The sequence below is a fragment of the Podarcis muralis genome, chromosome 2 (genome assembly GCF_964188315.1).
Source record: "Podarcis muralis chromosome 2, rPodMur119.hap1.1, whole genome shotgun sequence".
Lineage (NCBI taxonomy): Eukaryota > Metazoa > Chordata > Lepidosauria > Squamata > Lacertidae > Podarcis > Podarcis muralis.
Window position 1 is genome coordinate 41364285 of NC_135656.1, and position 19426 is coordinate 41383710.

Genomic DNA, 19426 nt, shown 5'->3' on the forward strand with positions numbered 1-19426 from the left:
CCCTCAAAGCTTAGTGCCACTCTTCTGAAATGGGAGGTGTAATGCTAATGACATCATGAGACAAATATAAAGCTTGATAATAAGCTGAACTAAGGTCACTGTGTCAGGGTCATGGGAGCATTTGCTGCTGGTTTGGTTCTGTAGAGCAGATCACACTATACAGTAGCAGTGATGACTGATCTTTGGCCCTCCAGGTGTTGTTGGACTTCAGCTCCGATCATCCCTGACTATTGGCCATGGTGACTTGGGCTGATTGGAGCTGGAGTCCAGCAACATCTAGCAGGGCCTTTCTCACCCTTCAAAATGCAGTTACCTATGTACACAGGGATGTAAGAGAGGAGCCAAGCAGTTCTTTCCATACAGACACCAAGAGAACAAAGTTCATTAGTAAAGGATTTATTAGTAGTCAGGTTCTCAAAACAAACACTGCAGCAGATACAAAACATTATTTTTTCAGCAGGAGCACCAAATGAAAGAGGTTTAATGGGGAAAGTACATTAAGGGTTTTATGGCTCCAGCTGGGAGTGAGAATTAGAAGAGTCTCCATTTGGGAGTGGACAAGAGATCAGTGCACTGCTATGTATGCCACTTCCCATTGTCCAGACATAAGCTTGTAAATTCAGCCTCTGCAGCAATGGCAACTTTGCTTGAAACAGGGCATGGTATGGTGGGTTTTTAGAGTCTCAGACTCTAAATCACTACTCAGCCATGAAGCTCACACCTTGGGCAAGTGAATATCTCTCAGCCTAACCCACCTCATGGGGTTGTTGTGAGGATGATTTGGGTGAGAGAAGGAATGTTCTGCTCCTTGGATAAAATTGGGCAGGATAAAAAATGCAGATCAATCATTCAACCTTATCCAGCTGTGTTTCTGTTCTGAGAGTTGTATGCTAAGCTTCTATACCTGCTCAAGAGTGTGGAGTGGATCAGAGAGACAGACAGAGAGGTGCTAGCTATTGTTTGGGGTGGGCTGTTCTGCTTTTGTTTTGGAAGAACCGGACCAGGTGCCTCTTCACATGCCCACAACATTAAAGCCAATACTGGCAAACTGAGGATATGGCACAGAGAATCTCTCTGGAGGTGTGCACTATTTGACTAGCCACTCTGTGCAGCTTGGTGGTTTCAAGCCAGAGGTGTATTTCATTTCATTTCAGTTTCCTGCCTGCAGCAGTGCCCGGACAAATACACAGCTCATGAGATCAATGGCCTGTGTTGTCCCCTGGGGTGGAGGATGGAGGGTGCAGTGGGTGCGGTTCGCCCCAGGTGTCACCACTGAGAGGGGTGACAAAATGCCGGGCAGCACTCACCGTGGGGCCTGCAGCATGCACAAGCCACGCGTGCCCAGGAGAGACACGGTGGCTTGGGCGCATGCAGGCTCCACACTGCCCAAATGGTCTGCCCACTGCCTCCCGCCCAGCTGTAGGGCAGCTGAGTGGGAGGGGGCAGGCAGACTCCGAAGGCCCCACGGTGTGCCCCGCCCCTAAGAGCGGCTTGCCCCACCCCTGGGCGCACCACCCCAAGCGCCCGAGCAGCTTCCTCCACCGCCAGTTGCCCCAGCCTTCTTTGGTAGCCTGGCTACCAAATGCCCATTGCCTAGAATTGCCTGTCGGAGTCTTGCCTGCCTGGAATCCACCCTGTAATGAGTCAGACCATTGGTCCATCTAGCTTGGTATTGTTAACACTGATTGGTAGTGTTTTGAGTGGGAGATGTTCTCAGTCCTACCTGGAGTTGTTAGATATTGAACTTTGGTCCTGCTGAATGCAAAGGAGGTGCTCTAGCCCTGAGCTGCCACCCTTCCCCAAATTGGTGGTGGTGGTGGGATTTAGTTTGTTCCCTTCTCATAGCCCTGCTCTTGTGGCCTGGATTTCTGCAAACCCCAGAAGCAGGGAGCTGTTCTTAGCTTGATATCATAGCAGACTGTGCAAGCTGAAGTAGTGCAGTAATTCGAAAGCATTGATTCCCAGGAGAAGAGCCACGCTGCCAATGTGGTAAGTGTCAGGAAACACTTAGCATGCTCAGATTTCAGCTGCTGCTCTCCTCCTTAATAGAAATCTGGCTCTCCCGGTGCCAAGTCCCATCATGCTTTCCAAGAGCGGTGCACAAAGTATACCACGTTCTCCCATTAACCTCCACCCCTCGTGTTCTGCAGGAGGTACGTGCACTCTGAGATCAGCTCCTGTAAGAGACGGTCGTGGCAGCAAGGCTGAGTTCTAGAGCAGCATAGGAGAAATGACGCACAATTACAGAAATGCTTGTTTTTTTGTTTTTTTAAAAATCAGGAGACAAAGAGCCATTACTAGTGTTAGAGGATCCTGTGACACACTGCACAAACTGTCCCCCACCCTATGCCCTGTATTCTAAGTGGATATTGAAGGCTGTATGCAACTAAGGGCACTTCTAGACTGCTGCCATTTTCAGGTGGGAATTCAATTGCAATTCAGGCTGTGCAAGGAAAGCTGATTTGGTCGCTCGTTTGCAACAAACCTACTTCCCCCAAACACCAGACTTTTAGCAATATGGAAGGTGACAGGAAAATGCAGAGGAAAAGTGTGGGTTGGCACTCAACATCGTCTAGCCTCCCTGCAAACAAATCAGAGTAAACAAGCCACCGTCATCTCACATCCCTGCAGACAAGTCAGGATGGACGTTCAATAAACAGGTTGTCTGGAAACACCCTAAATGACTGTTCTGAAGGAAGAACATATGGAATCTCCCTGGCTGCTGTTCTGGCTTGGATGGAAGTGGCTGTATTCTAGGTGGGTGATTGGTGCTGATGCTGCAACCATAGAAGCACACCATGGAAACAAGGAACCATACGCTCTAGTTGTCTTTATTTACCAGATATTGCCCTGCTCCCCTTTTGCTACCTGTCCTTAATAAGTCATGAGGACACAAGTTTTCTTCCTCCCCTCTCCCTACAAAGTCAAGGCATTTTCCTTTGAGGCTGTGCTTCCTTTATGGGGATATTACATCGTCCCAGCTCTAGACACACTCGACTCTTCCCCCAGATATCACATGCACTGTTACTTCTACCATCACGTGGTTCCAAGAGTGTCACGGGTGCCTTGGACAGAGTTACCAATAACACCAGTAACAGTAATCTGCCCCAGCACCATCTCAATGTACTTTTTATTTACATTTCCTTTAAATACTTTTACTAGCTGCCGCACCATGCAATCGCATCACTACAGTGCACAGACCATACCTTTTTTTTTTTTTTAAGGACTGCCCCCTTGCACCGTGTTACAATTATATTTTTTTCAGAGGTGCTTCCAGATGAGAGTATATTGTGGAATTGGTTCTGCTCTCACACACATATTTCTTGCACCCTCCAATTGACGTTATCATAAAAATGCCAGCCCATAGTTTTTCTTCGTTTAATGTGCATTTGCCCATGATGTGGAAAACCTGGTAAATAAAAATAACCTTTACACATCTGCAGTAAACTGTATGGAAGCTTTTTAGATCATTTTAAAGAAAATGAGCAGTTTGTCTTGTAATGTTTTGGTAAAGGTAAAGGTAAAGGGACCCCTGACCATTAGGTCCAGTCGTGGCTGACTCTGGGGTTGCGTCACTCATCTCGCTTTACTGGCCGAGGGAGCCAGCGTACAGCTTCCGGGTCATGTGGCCAGCATGACTAAGCCGCTTCTGGCAAGCCAGAGCAGCGCACAGAAACACCGTTTACCTTCCCGCCAGAGCGGTACCTATTTATCTACTTGCACTTTGATGTGCTTTCGAACTGCTAGGTTGGCAGGAGCAGGGACTGTACAACGGGAGCTCACCCCGTCATGGGGATTTGAACCGCCGACCTTCTGATCGGCAAGTCCTAGGCTCTGTGCCACCCATGTTTTGGTAGGTGATGACTAATGGTGCACCCCTAATACTGTTGTGTGTGTATATAAATGTTTGGAAGGAAGGGGGATTCTCTGTTCCTCAGTGAATGGAGTAAGGCATAATCTGAACAGGAAGTGCCATGGTCTTACCAGTTTTTGAGAAACACAGCCCAGCATCAAACACTGAAGCCCACACTGAATAGTTGTCTCTGTGGAGAACTGAAACGAACCTTAAGAGCACATCCCTATCTTAAATGAATTAGAAATGCAGGAGGGTTGTTTGGAACCAGCTATCCTAGTGCCAGGAAATAAAAAGCTCTGTCTCAATGTGCCTCTTCTACTGGTGTCAGCAGGAATAGCTGAGGGGTGCCATTTGCAGGGGGAAGAATGCACAAAGCAGCAGTGGTGAGGAGGCACTTTGGGAGTGAGAACCATTTCCAGAAGGCAGCTTCTGAAAATGGTTCAGAATGAATGAATCTAAGGCCTCTATAAGGCAGAATCTAAAGACTCCTGGTTGGTTGCATCTCTGGTTTGTTCTATGTATAAAAATCTCTACACTTCATCCTAAGGGCCATATAACCAGTACAGCCCAATAGCCTTCAAAGCAGTTTCTCAGAGAACCTCAGCGCACATGTGTACGTGATCTAGCAGATCTCTTTCCACTCACGTTTTCCAACTGGAGCCCAAATACTTTTAATTTCCTGCCTGCCTGCCAAGACCAATGCACTGCTAACTCACAGAGCCTGGCCTTGGCATGCAGTAGAGTCTTCCAGGACCAAGAAACCATGCTTGATCATAGTTTCAATGAGACATTCTTCTCACTGGGTCACAGGAGTGTTGCCTGTTGTTCTCCCTGACCAAGGGGTAGATTCCTGGACAAACAGCAATGTAATATTGTAGACTGCCTTAGGAGAGCTGTGTTCCCTAAGGTGGCATATCAGTGCCTTTTCAAATATGTGCAGAACACCCATACCATATACCTCTCCAGGTATTCATATTTTCAAAAGCTGATGTCACATTCATAACTGTAAACATTGTTCCTTACACATAATTCACTATACTTGGCAAGTCCCTGATCCTGGCTAGTTGCCTTGAATTTCTGTCCATCCATGTTTGTCTACAACCATCAACATAATTTTAGGGACTTGCATTCTAACATGAGGCTCATCCAGACTTCCTTTTGTGTTGTGTTTATAGACTTTAAAGCACCATGTCTCTGTGTTTTGTTTTGTTTTGCCCCAGTGCTTTCCCTGTGAAAACCCACTCTTTACTGCTGAAATGGAGCAAATGGCAACCCATGGAGAACCTGAATTGCCATTTGTTCCAATTCAGCATTAAAGAGCAGGTTTTCTCAGGGAAAGCACTGGGGCAAAAAGGGGAGGCACATGACACAGTGCTTTAAAGTGCCCCCCTGCCTAGCAAAAGGGAAGTGCGGATGAGCCCAGGGTCTTTTGTTCAGGCACTTCACTGAACAAAGGAGGAGCAGGACAGAAAAGAAAAGCAGTCACAGACAGTAGCTGCAGTAGCATAGCATAGACAGTGTGACAGATCTCTAGGCAGATCCCATTTTCTTACACAACAGTCTGCCATCTCCTCTATTCCATAGCTCCATGCCCCTCTTTTTCAAAGTAATTTTACAATGACAACTCCTCATTTTGAGAGCATTTGAGAGCTTGGATCCTCTGAGACCCTTCAGGCATTACCCTCTTGCCCTGAGCCTGAGACTTTTGCACGATTAAGATTTGTACTCACACACAGTTGTTTGCTTGCACACTGGCTTCTTTCCTTGAACATTTTAATTGGGGTTGAGGCAGAGGGGTTTGGGTTTTGTTTAAAAAACCCAAAAGCCAGTTGTTGGAATAAAAATATCAATCTGCTTTCTCACAAAAACTTGTGGCAGTTATTAGTCCCGGTGGAGGGTCATGACACAAGTCTCAACTTTCTTGTGAATACAGTCTGAAAACCAGGCTCTTGAAGATACAGATAGCATATCCTTTCAAGCAATAACGAGTGTGAGAAATCCACTGTTCTGGGATCTGATCTGCCAGTTTTCACTCTCTCAGCATGGATATCCTCTTGGAAAATATATTCACTGGCTAAGGACGCAGTGTCACCCAACAGTGTCTCTGCTTGGAGATGGAGAAATCTGTTGCACACAGGAAGAAGAGGAGGGGATGGGAGTGAACTCCCCTTTAGGGCAGTGCTGATCTGTCCTTGTAGGTCCAGGAAGAGAAAGGCAGAGCCCTGTCCTCTGCGACACAGTCTTCTTCGCCTGGTGGCCGAATCTTGAGAGCTGTCTTCAGCGGTTGAGGAAGAAGGACTTGATGCTCTGGAGGATGTGGTACTTTTGCTTCTGCCTCAGCTTTTTGCGGATGATGGGGATCCAGACAAGCCCACACACCAGCAGCATGAGGCCAAGCGAGAGGAAGGCTGGCCCACACAGTTTGAACACCTCCTTGGTCGTGTTGTTCATGCCTCCTCGTTGGTCTGCGGTGAGGCAGGTCAGGCTGGTGAGAGCCACTCCAAAGAGGAACACGGCTCCACCCACTGAGATGACGATAACGGGCTTGTGGTAAATGTCCCACTTGTTCTGGTGAGGAGCATTCCAGGTGGACTCACTTCTCGAGCTGATGCACAAGGTGCTGGCTGTTTGGCTGGGCAGCAGGTCCTTGTACTCGGGGGACTTCTCTCCCTCCTCTGTTTCTTTTGGCTGGGTTTCCATGGTTACCTGTTATGCAGACTCAGGATGTTAAGGCCTATGGGGGGGGGAGAGAAATAGACCAAGGAGCAGGTTATTTGGATAGCTGTATGCTTCACTCTCACCCAAACTCTTGGGCTAAGGTTTATCTACATAGCTAATGGGTGTGACTGGCTCATGAGCTTGGATGTTCATTGTGTCTGTCACAGGCCCAGTTTAGACCATGAGGGAAGGTCAGCCTCACTAGTTCTGAGCTTCCACATGTCCTTTCTTGGTAATAAGGGCTCTGGCCTCAGTTCCTATGACGACAAACATACGTAGTTCAAGTGGTGAGCCCGCTGTGCAAATCCACTCAACACATTTCTGGTACCATACTATTTTCCTTCCCAGCTGGGGTCAAGGAGAACCTGTCATTGAGAATTAGGAGCAGAAGCCAGATTTGCATAGTCCATAATAATAATAATAATAATAATAATAATAATAATAATAATAATAATTTATTTATACCCTGCCCATCTGGCTGAGTTTCCCCAGCCACTCTGGGCGGCTCCCAATCAAGTGTTAAAAACAGTACACACAAGGGAAAGCCCTTGTGATAATGATGGGAAAATCTTATCCCATTCTGAAGCAAAACTGTTTACAGAGATGACCAGCTGGCTATTGTAGAAATCCTCATGGAATTGCCCCGCTTCATTCACTCACTTTTTATGAGGCATCTACATGATGCTGTAAACCAAAGATTGTCACTCTGTTTCTTTCCTGTGGTTCTTCTGTCTTTTCTGAGACTGCAAAAAATGCTGACTCCCCCCCTGCCTCCAGAAGGATGTCAACTGAGCCCAATCTCCACAAGTGTAAGTACCCTTAGCACTATTCCTCTGGCTTTCTGAAAGGGCAGGATTTTGACATGTGCATTGTCAAATGCCACCTGAGGCAGTCGTATCACTCTGCCTAATGGTAGAGCCCTGGAGTAGACCCAGGAACCGCCCACCTGGAACCAGCTACAATGAAATCAGATTGAAGCATGAGCATCTGACCTACACTGAATTGCTAGACTACGGGCAGGATTAAACTAAGGGCCCATTTGCACTTTTGTTCATCCCATGATTTCAAGTCACAAATCTGAGAAGTTTTAGTTTTGTCTCACCACTTTCCCCAGGAAAAACCCACTGTTTACAGTGGTACCTCGGGTTAAGAACTTAATTCGTTCTGGAGGTCCGTTCTTAACCTGAAACTGTTCTTAACTTTAGCTAATGGGGCCTCCCGCTGCCGCCACGCTGCCAGAGCACGATTTCTGTTCTCATCCTGAAGCAAAGTTCTTAACCCGAGGTAATATTTTGGGTTAGTGGAGTCTGTAACCTGAAGCGTATGTAACCTGAGGTACCATTGTACTGCTGAATCAGAACAACTGCCAATGGGGCTTCCCGCGGGTTGTTTTTTGCTCCGATTCAGCAGTAAAGAGCGAGTTTTTGTGGGGAAAGCTCTGGGGCAAAAAATAGCTCTTAGACACAGAGCTCTAAAGCGCAGACCATACCTGGAAAGCATGGAGGAAAGGTAAGCGTGGATAAGCCCTTTCTTGTGTGCAGAAACCTCTGTTTTTTGCATTGCTGTCATCTACATACAAAGGTAAGAATCAAGTACATTGCCCTGCCCACTTTTGCCTTTGGCCACACACCCCACCACTGGCCTGTGGCCCCCAGAAGGTTGATCACAAGAGTATGTGGCCCTTGGGCTGAGAAAAGTTCTCCATCCCTGCCGCAGCCCATGAAACCAATTCTTTCCTGCTAGCCTTTTGCCAAGCAAAGTTTCGATCTCTTTTGTTAGTGGTGCGTAGGTGCTGTAGATGAACTCACCATGGGTAAGGATTGTTGGCTTAGTCAAGTCACTGTTGGGCAGAAGTTCAATTCCTGGCTTCTTTGTGCTTCTGGGGAGACATAGAAACATATACAGGGAGCTTGATATGCAGCAGAGGGCTGTTACAGCTTCCACCATCCATTACTTGATAGCTGTGTAGATATTGTGAGTCACAGCCAAAGCCAACTTCATGCTATCATCTAAAACTACAGTTCTGAGCAGCCCTGCCCTGGAAACAGAACGCAACGTCCAGCCGGTGCTGGTTTCAGGTGTTGGGGACAAGAGATCCTCCTCAGTGAGCTCCCTTAAAATGTGAGGGGTACTGCCTTTCTTTCATCTGAGGGCTGCCCATCCCAGTGGGCTGGGGTGCATGGTGACAGTAGGGCTGGAGTGCCAACATGAATAAAATTGGGGGGGGGTAAGTAAGCCCCACCCCAGATAATGAATCACAATATGTGGTGTACACACATCGTTTGAATGGCAATGCCCATCAACTTTCTGTGGGGAGCTGGCCCCCTCAAATATTTTATTGGGGGAGGGGGTGAAGTGACCTCAGCCCCTAGGAGCTGTCTCCTATGCCATAGGTCTGAGGACCAGAATACAGCATCCCCACACTCCTTTTCACCCCACCTGCACTTACATGCTCACTTTAAAGCACTCAAGAGCATTATTTGTTCTCTTGGCAGGTACCCCTCACCCTGGAACATGATAGATTGCCCTAGCAGCCCCTATATCACCATCATGGAAGCCTCTGGGAGCTCCCATTTTCCAACAGAAGGGGTACTTAGACATTGCAGACCTGCTTGAGATTGCAAGCTGTGAGGAGCTGGCCAGGTTTCTTGGGGGAGAAGTAGTAAGTTCAGCATTCTCAAAACAGGCAACAGCAGTGATTGGATAGAGCAGTTGTGCTGGCTGGGGCTGATAGGATTTGCAGTTGAAACATCTGGAGGGCATCAGGTGGATGAAGGCCAGGCAAAAGGCTTTCTCTGACAGTCACAAGGGGGCCACCCAAGCCTGCCCCAGAGCCATATGTGCACTGGTGTTCCACTCATGGCTGCCACCCAGAGGTGGTACCAGGGCTTTGCTGGCGTAACAACCACACCTGGGTCTGTTTCACTTTAATGGTGCAGCTCGCCAAGTGGCTGCTTGGTGCCTTGAGAAACCGAAGGAGGCACGCACTGCTTACACACCACGCATTCAAAGCAAATTCAAAGCGCAGTTCCCTCCAAAAATCCTGGGAACTGGGATTTGTCAAGGCTGCTGGAAATCATAGCTGTGCGAGGGGTGGAATTACAGTACCGAGATTCTTTTGGCACTGGTGGTGGGAAATGTTATTTAAATATATATTGCGCACGCAACCACACAACTTGGCAAGAGAGCGAAAGGCAGGACCTCCTTCTCAAAAATGCCCAAGGGATTCTTCCCCATCACTGCACCCCCCCACCTGCTGCTCTTCCGCCAGGGCGCACACAATATCTGTGATATAATTAAGATGATTATACAGGCTAAGGGAATGAGAAACCATGATAGGAACATAGATGATGACGACGGTGTTTTGAAGTGTCTTTCTGTGGACCAGGAACACAAAGGATCTGTTCAGTCCGGTTGATGTGCATTGTACTCCTTGTTCTATTGAGCCTGTATTTGCACTGCAAAACATTCCATTTCCTGGACATTCCCTGCTTATGAACAGGAGATCCCTCCATTGTCCATTCTACGTAAGAGAAGTCCTCCCATATATCACAAACATGTTTTGGCTTATTGCTCTGTCTGCTGCTCGCATTTTATACCATATTGTGCTGTCTTTTATCCCCCAACTCCTGTTTTAATGTTTTCACTAAGTTAGCTGCTCTGAAACGGCAGGATAACAAATCCTCAAATAAGTAAATATCCACAATTTGCAGCCCTTCTTCTCTGCTTGTCTTGGGGAACTAGAATGAAACACACCGAAAGGGAACTTAGGAAGAGTAGGGGGGAAAACCATAATTTAAGGGGACTAGAGCAATTCTGACTAGAGTTGATCTTTTTTCATTTAAATAGCCTGGTTTCAGTTCCCTCTGCCCTCATTAATTCAGTATCATTGTAGGGTATGAGTTGTTCAGTGCCATGCAAAACGGTTATGCAAAGAGGCTGGCAAGGTTGGTTTTTATCAGCAGGAGACTGATCACACAAACACACACCCTGCACACGCACAATTGCACTGATCAAAGTGGTCAAGTGGGCACATATGGGGTGAGGCAATTTCACAGGTAAACTGGTCCCAAGTTGCTAACATGCCTTTACATTACACATGTAGTTCGACAGCCAGCCCTTAATGTGCCCTGGGCAGTTGTACTTGCGAGCGATTTCCCTTTTCCTTTGTGGGGATCTGCAAAGAGTTGGTTTGCGATCCATTCCTCCTATTCTTTACATGTTGCTGGTGTGGTGTATGATAACCAGCTGAGAAGTGTCAGACAACCTTGAAAAATGAGGGTCTCCTTGTTGTATGGACTTGATGTGCCAGCCAGGAGATTATAAGAGACATCCATTTATATCAGGGACAGGGAACCCACGGTCCTCCAGATGTTGTTGAATTCCAACTCCCACCAAGCCCAGGCAGCTTGGCCACTGGTCAGGGGATGAAGGGAGCTTTAGCCCAGCATCATCATATGGAGGTCCAGAAGTTCCCCATCCCTGACTTACAATGCATGGGACTGTGACTTTCACCAGTGATTTCCATTCTCCCCTTAGCCTCCCTTGCCATAGTCCAGCCTCAATCTCCACTCTCACCCCATTTTCCTAGCGTTAAGTTGGGCAACAAAGGACACAAATGATGCAAAAAGCAAAAGGCCCATCTTAGCTGCACCCCATCCCAGTGTGAATGGGCCTCGACTTCTTCTCCTGCTAGTTTCCCCATAGGAAAGCCAGGCAGGGAGATCACACCACCCTCCTCTCAGCCAGTGCAGCCCAGCCTTGATCCTAGTTTTCCTGGTAGGAAGAAACTACTGGAGCTGTTCTCACTACACCTCCCTTCCCATCTGCCTTCTGTTTCTTGAAGGAAACAGGAAAGAATTGAGAGTAAGATTCCTCCTCTACTGGTCAGCACAAGCCTCTGCCTCACCTTCTACTGGATTATAGCTTTTGGGGGATGCCTACCTAGATCCTTTGGGTAGATCTTGTGGACAAATTTGTGGATGTCGGCTCCCAGTGCCATCTTACTGGGAAATCTGTTGTTCTTTCCAGCTCTGCCACAGTGGTTGAAGAAGTGTGCACTGGGTGTTGGGAATGTGTGTGAGAATGGCTTGAACCGAGCCCCAGACCCTTGGACAACTGAGAAGCGTAACCCCTTTCAGGAGTCGAATTGAAGCCTCTTGAATCACACAGGCCCAGCATTTATTTGCAATCCTTTTTTTCAGCAATGCAAAGTTGCGAAATATGCAAAACCTTGCCTCAAGACTGGAAGCAAGCCTGCAAACTGGCTTCGTTAACTGGTGGCGAGCGGGAGAGGCAAGCCACATGAAGTGGGCTTGTGTTTCAACCTCCCTCCCGCCCTCTCTGCTTGGCGCTTTACACTCCCACAATCTCATAAGCACCTAGGGAGACAGGAAGCAGCAAGAGTCTCTCTTGCAGCATTCTGACCTTTCCAGAAACCCTTTGCATGATGAGAATGCCTGGTGTCCCCTCCCAAGCCTTCTAAATGGTGTGTTTGTGGGTCCCCTTAGTGGCCTGGGGCTCCTGATATTGGCCTGATCCTGATGACTTTTAGTGAAGCTGGCCATGCCCCGGGGAAGTTTCTCTAAGAAGTGGAGGGAGGGGATCTGGGGACTGGCTGAATCCGCCCTCACTAATTCCACACCCCTTTGGGAGTCAGAAAGTCAAATCTGCAGCCATCCTGCTGCCCTGTGTAGGTTTCTCCACAACTAGAGCCAAAGAGCGAGGAAGGACCAAGTTTCCTAATGCATCTGCCTTGGATTTGAAACTGTTTTGATTTGCGAAATTGCACTATATTTATAGTGTTGATATTTTAAAAATTGTTAAATGCCTTTAAGTCGTTTATTGGAAGTGAATAAACGTGGGCAAGTGGCAACGTAACTATCACAGAGATGCCCGCCATGCACCAACCCTTCTCCTGGCATGCGTGGCCTGGCACCTGATTTTCCTGGTCGACCCCTGCCAACATCTCCCAGGTAGGGTTGGGAGAGGCCCCTGCCTGGAACCCATGAGAGTCGCTGCCAGTCAGGAAGACGATAGTCTGACTCATCAGGCAGCTTTGTATATTCCTCCGTGTGAAGGAAGTAGCAGCTCATGTCCACTGAGTTCGAAGGAAAGAGCCATTGGCTGGGATGAAAGTGGGTGAGAGCTACCCAGGATGCCCTGAGCACGGCCAGGATGATCTGGAAGCTTTCCCCTGCAGAACCACCATCATGGGAGCCAAGGCTTTCCAACAGGGAGTGACCAAGTCTTGGAGCTCAGGCAGCTACCCACCCTCGTCATGACAGCAGCTGCACTCTCCAGCCCAGGATGCAGCGTCTCACTCCATTCTGCTGCGAGAGGATGATATTTACATCAGGCAGGATTAACCTGACTATGCAGTTCTTGCCTGGCAGGGGACTGAGCATCTGAGTCTCGTCTCAGAAGCGGGGCTGCCACACACACACACACACACACACACACACACACACAACCTGTGCAAGTCAGATCTACAGTTCTGTGCTGGTTTTCTCCCTCCCTCCGACCCCCAGTTCCACGCAGTCCCCACACATCTGCTGAGAGACACAAAGGTAGGCTACATGGCCAGTCTGTTAGACTCCCTTTTCTGGGTGCCTCGAGAAAAAGTGCTCATGCCTTTCCTGGGGAAACTTCACGAGTTCCCAGCTCCCCCACTTTTTATGTGGGGTGGTTGCTCCAGTGCACAAAAGGTTTTGCCTCTGATTACCAGTTTTTTTTGCCAGAGAGGATATGGGTGGGACTCAGACCTGTTTATTGCATTCCCAGCCTCTTTCAGCTCCCTGTGCAGGGAGTGACTATTACGCCAACTTCAAGGTCCATTTATTTAGCTCCAGGCAAATGTGAAAGAAACCGCCCAGCGGAGATCTATTCTGAGGCGGGAGGCACCTCCAGCTCATGTTGGGTGCTGAAAATTCAGAGCTTGGGATGCAAAGCTCAGCCTCTGGGATCCAGGGTACCCCCCACCCTCCAGCTCCCTGCCACAAAGAGAGCCCAGGCACCCAGTTCCAACAGAGAAAGTATTTCTACTTACATGACCAGAGGCTCCCTGCAGTTGGCTTGCTGCTCTGCTGAGGCATGGAATGTGTCCTAAGTGGATGTTGCGATTTCCCTAAGTAGCTTAGCTTCCAGGCTCAGATAACCCCCCTCTGATATCATCTGCATTGAGTGGCTCATAAAACCTGGAGCATGTTCCAGCTCAGATGAGCTCACTCACTCAGCAGCCAATGGCTTGCCTTAACCCTTCGCTGGCCAAAGCTCCAGCACATGGGATGAGCCTACAGGACGAGCTGCTATTGTTTAGCAGACAACAGCTGCATGGGCCATGGATGCAGTACAAAGGAAGGGCAGGAGTGGATTGTGGTGCCGGAACAGGTTGGGCAAGAGAAGGAGCATCAGCAACATGGGGGGGGGGGGAGGAGTGGTTCTGACAATTCAGGATCATTGAATGTGAAACCCCATTCTCCCCTTCCTTGCACGTATTCTAATCTGTGGCTTTCACCAAATAGGCATTTTCCAACTTTGTACCTGTTTCACATACCTGGGTCCAACAACTAGTGTTTTGAAGCTAAAGGAATATGGATAGGTTCGGTGGCATCGAAAGAAATTCAGTTCAGTGAAACTTATCTGGAACAAAACCAAGCAATTATGTCCATCTCTAATATTTTTTAATCGAGCTGATGTATTTACAAGCCACCTTTCAGAACAAGGGTGAGGTATCTTTTTCGGGCCAAGGGGTGCATGCCACATGCTAGGACCAGGAGTTGGTGGAGCAATGAATGCAATTTTTACTTTCGTCCAAGTGTTGACTTGCACTCACACAACCAACTGTGTTCTCTGTCCAGACAAGCAAGGTGCCTTATAAGAGTTTAAGGACACTTTCCTGGCAGGCAAAAACATTTGGGGGCAGAGCAGAGTCAGAAAGGGATGCAGTCAGGGGAGACATTTGGGCCTCAGGCCTGAGGTTCCCTAGCAATTTTCGGGTAGGAGTGAAGAACCTGCAGCTCTCCAGGTGTAGTTGGACTGCAACTCCCATCAGTCCCAGACAGCATGGATAATGGACAGGATCCATGGGAGCTGAAGTCCAACAACATCTGGAGGGCCACAGTCTAGTTGCCTCAATTTTAGGGTAAAAGCTGTCCAAGCTTCATTGCACCCTCCAGGGCTATCCCACAACCAAATGCGGTTGGCCCACTTCAGTTAACGTCTGAATAAACCCTTTCTTTCTTTCCTTTTTTTTTGTTATTAATAGAATCAGTTGGGGGTGGAGATATAAAAAGAGGAGGGAAAGCTAATGTACCAACACCTTGTTTCTTGCAGTGAGCCCTGTGGGCCAAAATATGTGAAGAAACATTGCCAAATACATTCAAACCCTTCCAGGATTCCCTCTACATGTTAACAGCTCACTCGCCCAGGTACCAATAACTTCTGCTTCCCACTTCAGAACAGATGCACTTTAGGCACCAGTTATGTGTGGAAAGCCAGCTGCCTCCTGTTTCCTGAACATCCAATTTATTGGAAAGTTGGCCAAAATTATGTCACGAGATAAGAAGCTACAAACTGGATACAGAAGCAGATGAATATGACTAATTACCTCCTGCTACAAGGCAAGCCCGTAACAAATGCAGCAGTGCAGCAGTGCAGAGAATAGTTATATGGCTAGTTGTGTTGGTCTTCCACAAACTTTGGGGACAATTTTATGATGTATCAAATTCATCTTACGATCAAGAGATGGGAACATGATATCCTTTTAGGCGACCTTTTGCCGATCTATTCTTGTAGCCATTTGCCTGAAATTTAAACTCATTGCTTCTCATGCAAGGGACAAATTAGACTTGATGCCAGAGGTGAGTGAATGCGTATTCAGACACTTTTTGTTGGTGTTGCTAAAAGCAGTTGGGGGGTGTCATTTGTGACAGGATCATGACAAAGTGGGGCACTAATTCCCCCAGTGCGACCCACTACACACAGCCAGAGCTACTATTAGCTGAATGTCAGGGACTGGCAGGACTCTGAAGTGTGGGGGGCAGGAGACCAGGAGAGGGGGCCAGTGATTTATGGGGTTGGACACAAGGAGCCAGGGGAGGAGGGAGAGTTAGGGTAGTCCAAGATGGAGAAAGGCATGCCAGATGTGGGAGAAGAAGACAGGTCAGTAGACACCTCCCTTTTCCCTGTCCCACTGTCTCCTAGAACAAGGAGGGGCTTGAAGTGGTAAGAGCAGTGGCACATTCCATGCAGGAGAAGTCTCAGATTACAGGCATGCAACCCATCAGGAGAGCACATATAAGTGGGTAGAGCGGTAGGGTCTCTCTACTGCTGTAACTGCTCTGCGGGGTTTAGACCAGTGGACAGCTGCCTAGAGGCTAGAAAAGTGTGTGTACTCAGAACACTGTGGAAGCTGCTGCAAGCTATCTTGCCAACACAGAATTAACTATCAAAAGTGTGCCTTCCTTGGCTGGAGAGAGCCAGGATACCCGAGGACAGAGAAATGTATAGATACTTGATATAAGGACCTCTGGACAGTTAAGTCCAGTCAAAGGTGGCTATGGGGTGTGGCACTCATCTCGCTTCAGGCTGAGGGAGGTGGTGTTTGTCCACAGACAGATTTCATGGTCATGTGGCCAGCAGGACTAAATTGCTTCTGGCGCAACAGAACACCATGATGAATCAAATACCTGATATAACTCTCAGTATCAAGCGAGGAGCTACATTGCAACTTCTATTGAACTTTATAAATTTATCTCATTTATCTCGTCCAATAATGACAGGTTACTAAGAGGACTGCTTAGGGTAGAGGTTTTCAACCTTTTGGGGTCCACAGCTCCCTTGGCCAACTACATTCTTTCTGTGGCACCCCTGTGGGGCTCAGGTGCCCAGTTATGTCACCGCTTGCTGCTGAGCTGGCAGCCTCTCACCCTTTTTCGAACACCCTCTCTTGTGGAGTGTTTCCTCAGCCTGCTCTCTTCTCCCCTCTCCTTGGGAGTGCTCTGGGCAGCTGCCATCCCTGGTCTCTGAGCTGCCCCCTTTGACCCAAAGAGAGATGCCTCCTCCTACTGCTCCACAGGGGCCTGGGAAGCACCCTCCGGCCAGCCCCAGAGGCACCATTCGCCTGGGGAGCTTGTAGCCAGGGCTGCTGCAACAAACAGCTGTGCAAGCCTTTGGGAGGCAGAGCTGTGAGAGGACATCAGAGGAGGGAAGGAAGGAAAAAGGGACAGAGGCCAGTGTTGCCCACGGCAACCCTGACCATCACTGAATGCACCCAAGGGTGCCACGGCACGCTGGTTGAAAACCACTGGCTTAGGGAGTATTTGAAAGAAGATGGATGCATTTGGGCCATCTGTTGCAACACCATAGACTTAAGGCACACACAGACATGTTGAAAGAACCATGGCAGTTGTAGTTTGTTAAGGGTGATGGGAGTTATAGCTGTAAGTGTAAGTGTAAGGGGCAGTTCCAAGGATTTTCATGAGTGATTAGCTTTGAATGCAGCCACATATTTTGAGGAGCAAAGTGTTATCGTTCTTCCCCCGCAACATTTGGGTTTTACAGAGAAGGCTATACAAAGAATGGTATTAATTGGGATAGAGATGATAGGGGGATTATTTAATTTATCTATTTTTATTTAAGACTGTTTCTGTACCACTTACTATAGAAAATATCCTCACAGCAAATTAAAAAACACAAATACTGCCCCCCACAAACAAAGTCACTGCTGCTCTCTTGCCTTCCACCCCATCTGTCCCATTAAGCACCAACTATCATGATGCATCCTGCCAACCCCAGAGTCAGTCATGACTGGACCTAATGGTCAGGGGTCCCTTTACCTTTATCATGATGCAGGTGGTGCTGCGGTTCAAATCCCCGCAACGGGGTGAGCTCCTGTTGCTCGGTCCCTGCTCCTGCCAATCTAGCAGTTCGAAAGCACGTCAAGTGCAAGTAGATAAATAGGTACCGCTCTGGTGGGAAGGTAAGCGGCGTTTCCGTGTGCTGCTCTGGTTCGCCAGAAGTGCCTTAGTCATGCTGGCCACATGACCTGGAAGCTGTACGCCAGCTCCCTTGGCCAATAAAGCGAGATAAGCGCCGCAACCCCAGAGTCATTCGCGACTGGACCTAATGGTCAGGGGTCCCTTTACCTTTACCTTTTATCACGACCCATAGATCTATCCAATGCTCTTTGCTCTTTCTTGTAGGCTAAATGCAGCCAGTTCCTCTAAGATCTCTTCTTTTGACTTAGGGCTCATTCTGCTTGCTCCATGCCTAGAAGCATGGGTCTGAGCGGTTTTCCTCTCATCCCATACATTCTAGGCACGAGTCTGAGCAGTTTTCCAGTTTTCCCACCTGCTTTTACTGCTGAATCAAAGCAAACGACAAACTGAGGAAAACCCAGCAGACGTTTGCTCCGATTTCGGTGGTGAGGAGCGGATTTTCCCTGGGGAAAGTGGTTGGAAATGCGGAGGTTGAGGAGTGAGCTTTTTGATGGAAATGCTGCAAAGGTTTGTGGGCAGCAGGTTGTAATGCAGTAGTGTGCACAGGTGTCTTTATAAGAAAAGCAGATGTCTTTTCACAAAGAGGAGATCGGTTTATGAGAAGAAGAGGGGGACAGATAAGCTTTGGAATGCTGTTTCTCTGGGAAAAGATATACCTCAGCCTTTGCCAACTATTCTAGCTGGGGATGATGGGAGTTGTAGTCCAAAACATCTGGAGGGCACTAGGTTGTCAAAGGCAAGTTTAGATAGTCCTTCACTGTGGCAGCTATAAATAGCCCCGGTGAGCAATAGTAACACACTTGACGGACTGTTGCCTCCTTTAAGAGTGGTCTCATGGGTGCAGACCTGTTTGCTTTATGGGCCTAGGGTTCATGTCATCACCTGAGCAGGGCCCAAGGATGGACTCTTATCATGGTCAACGTATTGTGATGAATCTGTGGATGCAATACACTTTAAATTCTGGATCAGGTTAGTGTTAGAATTTAATGAAGGTTGGTGTGTTAAAACTGGTTGCTAGACCTGTGTGTGGTAAGCTGTATGTTAGATGCTTTTAATTCTCTGGAATTAACATGTGTGAAAGAACTAATTTAGCTAGACAAGCTTCCTAAAGACACCTCGCTAATCCCCTGCAATCTACGTGTGTTGGAAACTGATCAACTCAGACTAATTTCCTCTGAGGTGTGAGCCTGTGGGGCAATGTGCCATTAGCACAACAGTGGATCAAAGGGGAACTCTGTGGAGTGACAGTGGGGTGGGGCCCCTTTCATTCCACAGATAGAGCAATATGGGTTAGAAGCTGGGAGGAGGATGTTATGTGACAAGCAGAGAGTAGGAGGCAGAGAAAATGACTGGTATCTGTTTGGTTCCAGTGCTGTGCTTATGGGGAGACAAGATCCTCTTGGAGTGTAATGTTGGGGGACCCCTCCATCATAGGCTCGGGTTGTATCTATGTGCATATAAACCATATATCACATAGACACCACAGTCCCCTCTGTGCTTCATTTCCAAAACGAAACAGGGATCCTGGATAAGCACCAGGAACTCCTTAGAAACTCACACTGCCGCGGAGATTGGGAATGGCATGTAACACATATGACGAGGCCTACTGGATCAGATCAAGCATACATCTAACCCAGGATCTTTTTTACCACAGCGGTCAAATATATGGACAGCCTTCTCTAGCTTTTGCTGCCCAATAGCTGGGATAGAGGGGCACAGGGCTTATCCATAAGTCTTCTTGTCCTGCTGTTTTTCCCTGGAAAAAAACCACTCTTTAGTGCTCATTTGGAGCAAATGGCAATTCAAATTTTTCTCTGATTGACGTTTGTTCTGGTCTATCCCTAAAGATTGG

The 19426-nt window shown here is 47.9% G+C and overlaps 1 protein-coding gene across 2 annotated transcripts; it reads right to left on the reverse strand.

Annotated features, from left to right (window-relative positions):
- Positions 1–380: 380 nt before the first annotated feature.
- Positions 381–13750, reverse strand: PIRT (phosphoinositide interacting regulator of transient receptor potential channels). 2 transcript variants are annotated; one of them, XM_028717198.2, is made up of 3 exons: positions 13623–13749; positions 8383–8453; positions 381–6590 (listed from the first exon to the last, which is right to left on the reverse strand). In XM_028717198.2, exon 3 carries the CDS (start codon positions 6554–6556, stop codon positions 6134–6136), a length of 423 nt encoding a protein of 140 aa, XP_028573031.1. In that variant the 5' UTR covers positions 6557–6590; positions 8383–8453; positions 13623–13749; the 3' UTR covers positions 381–6133. The 2 variants fall into 2 exon arrangements, with proteins under 2 accessions (XP_028573031.1, XP_028573032.1); XM_028717199.2 differs by lacking the exon at positions 8383–8453 and having other exon boundaries at positions 13623–13750.
- Positions 13751–19426: the final 5676 nt, after the last annotated feature.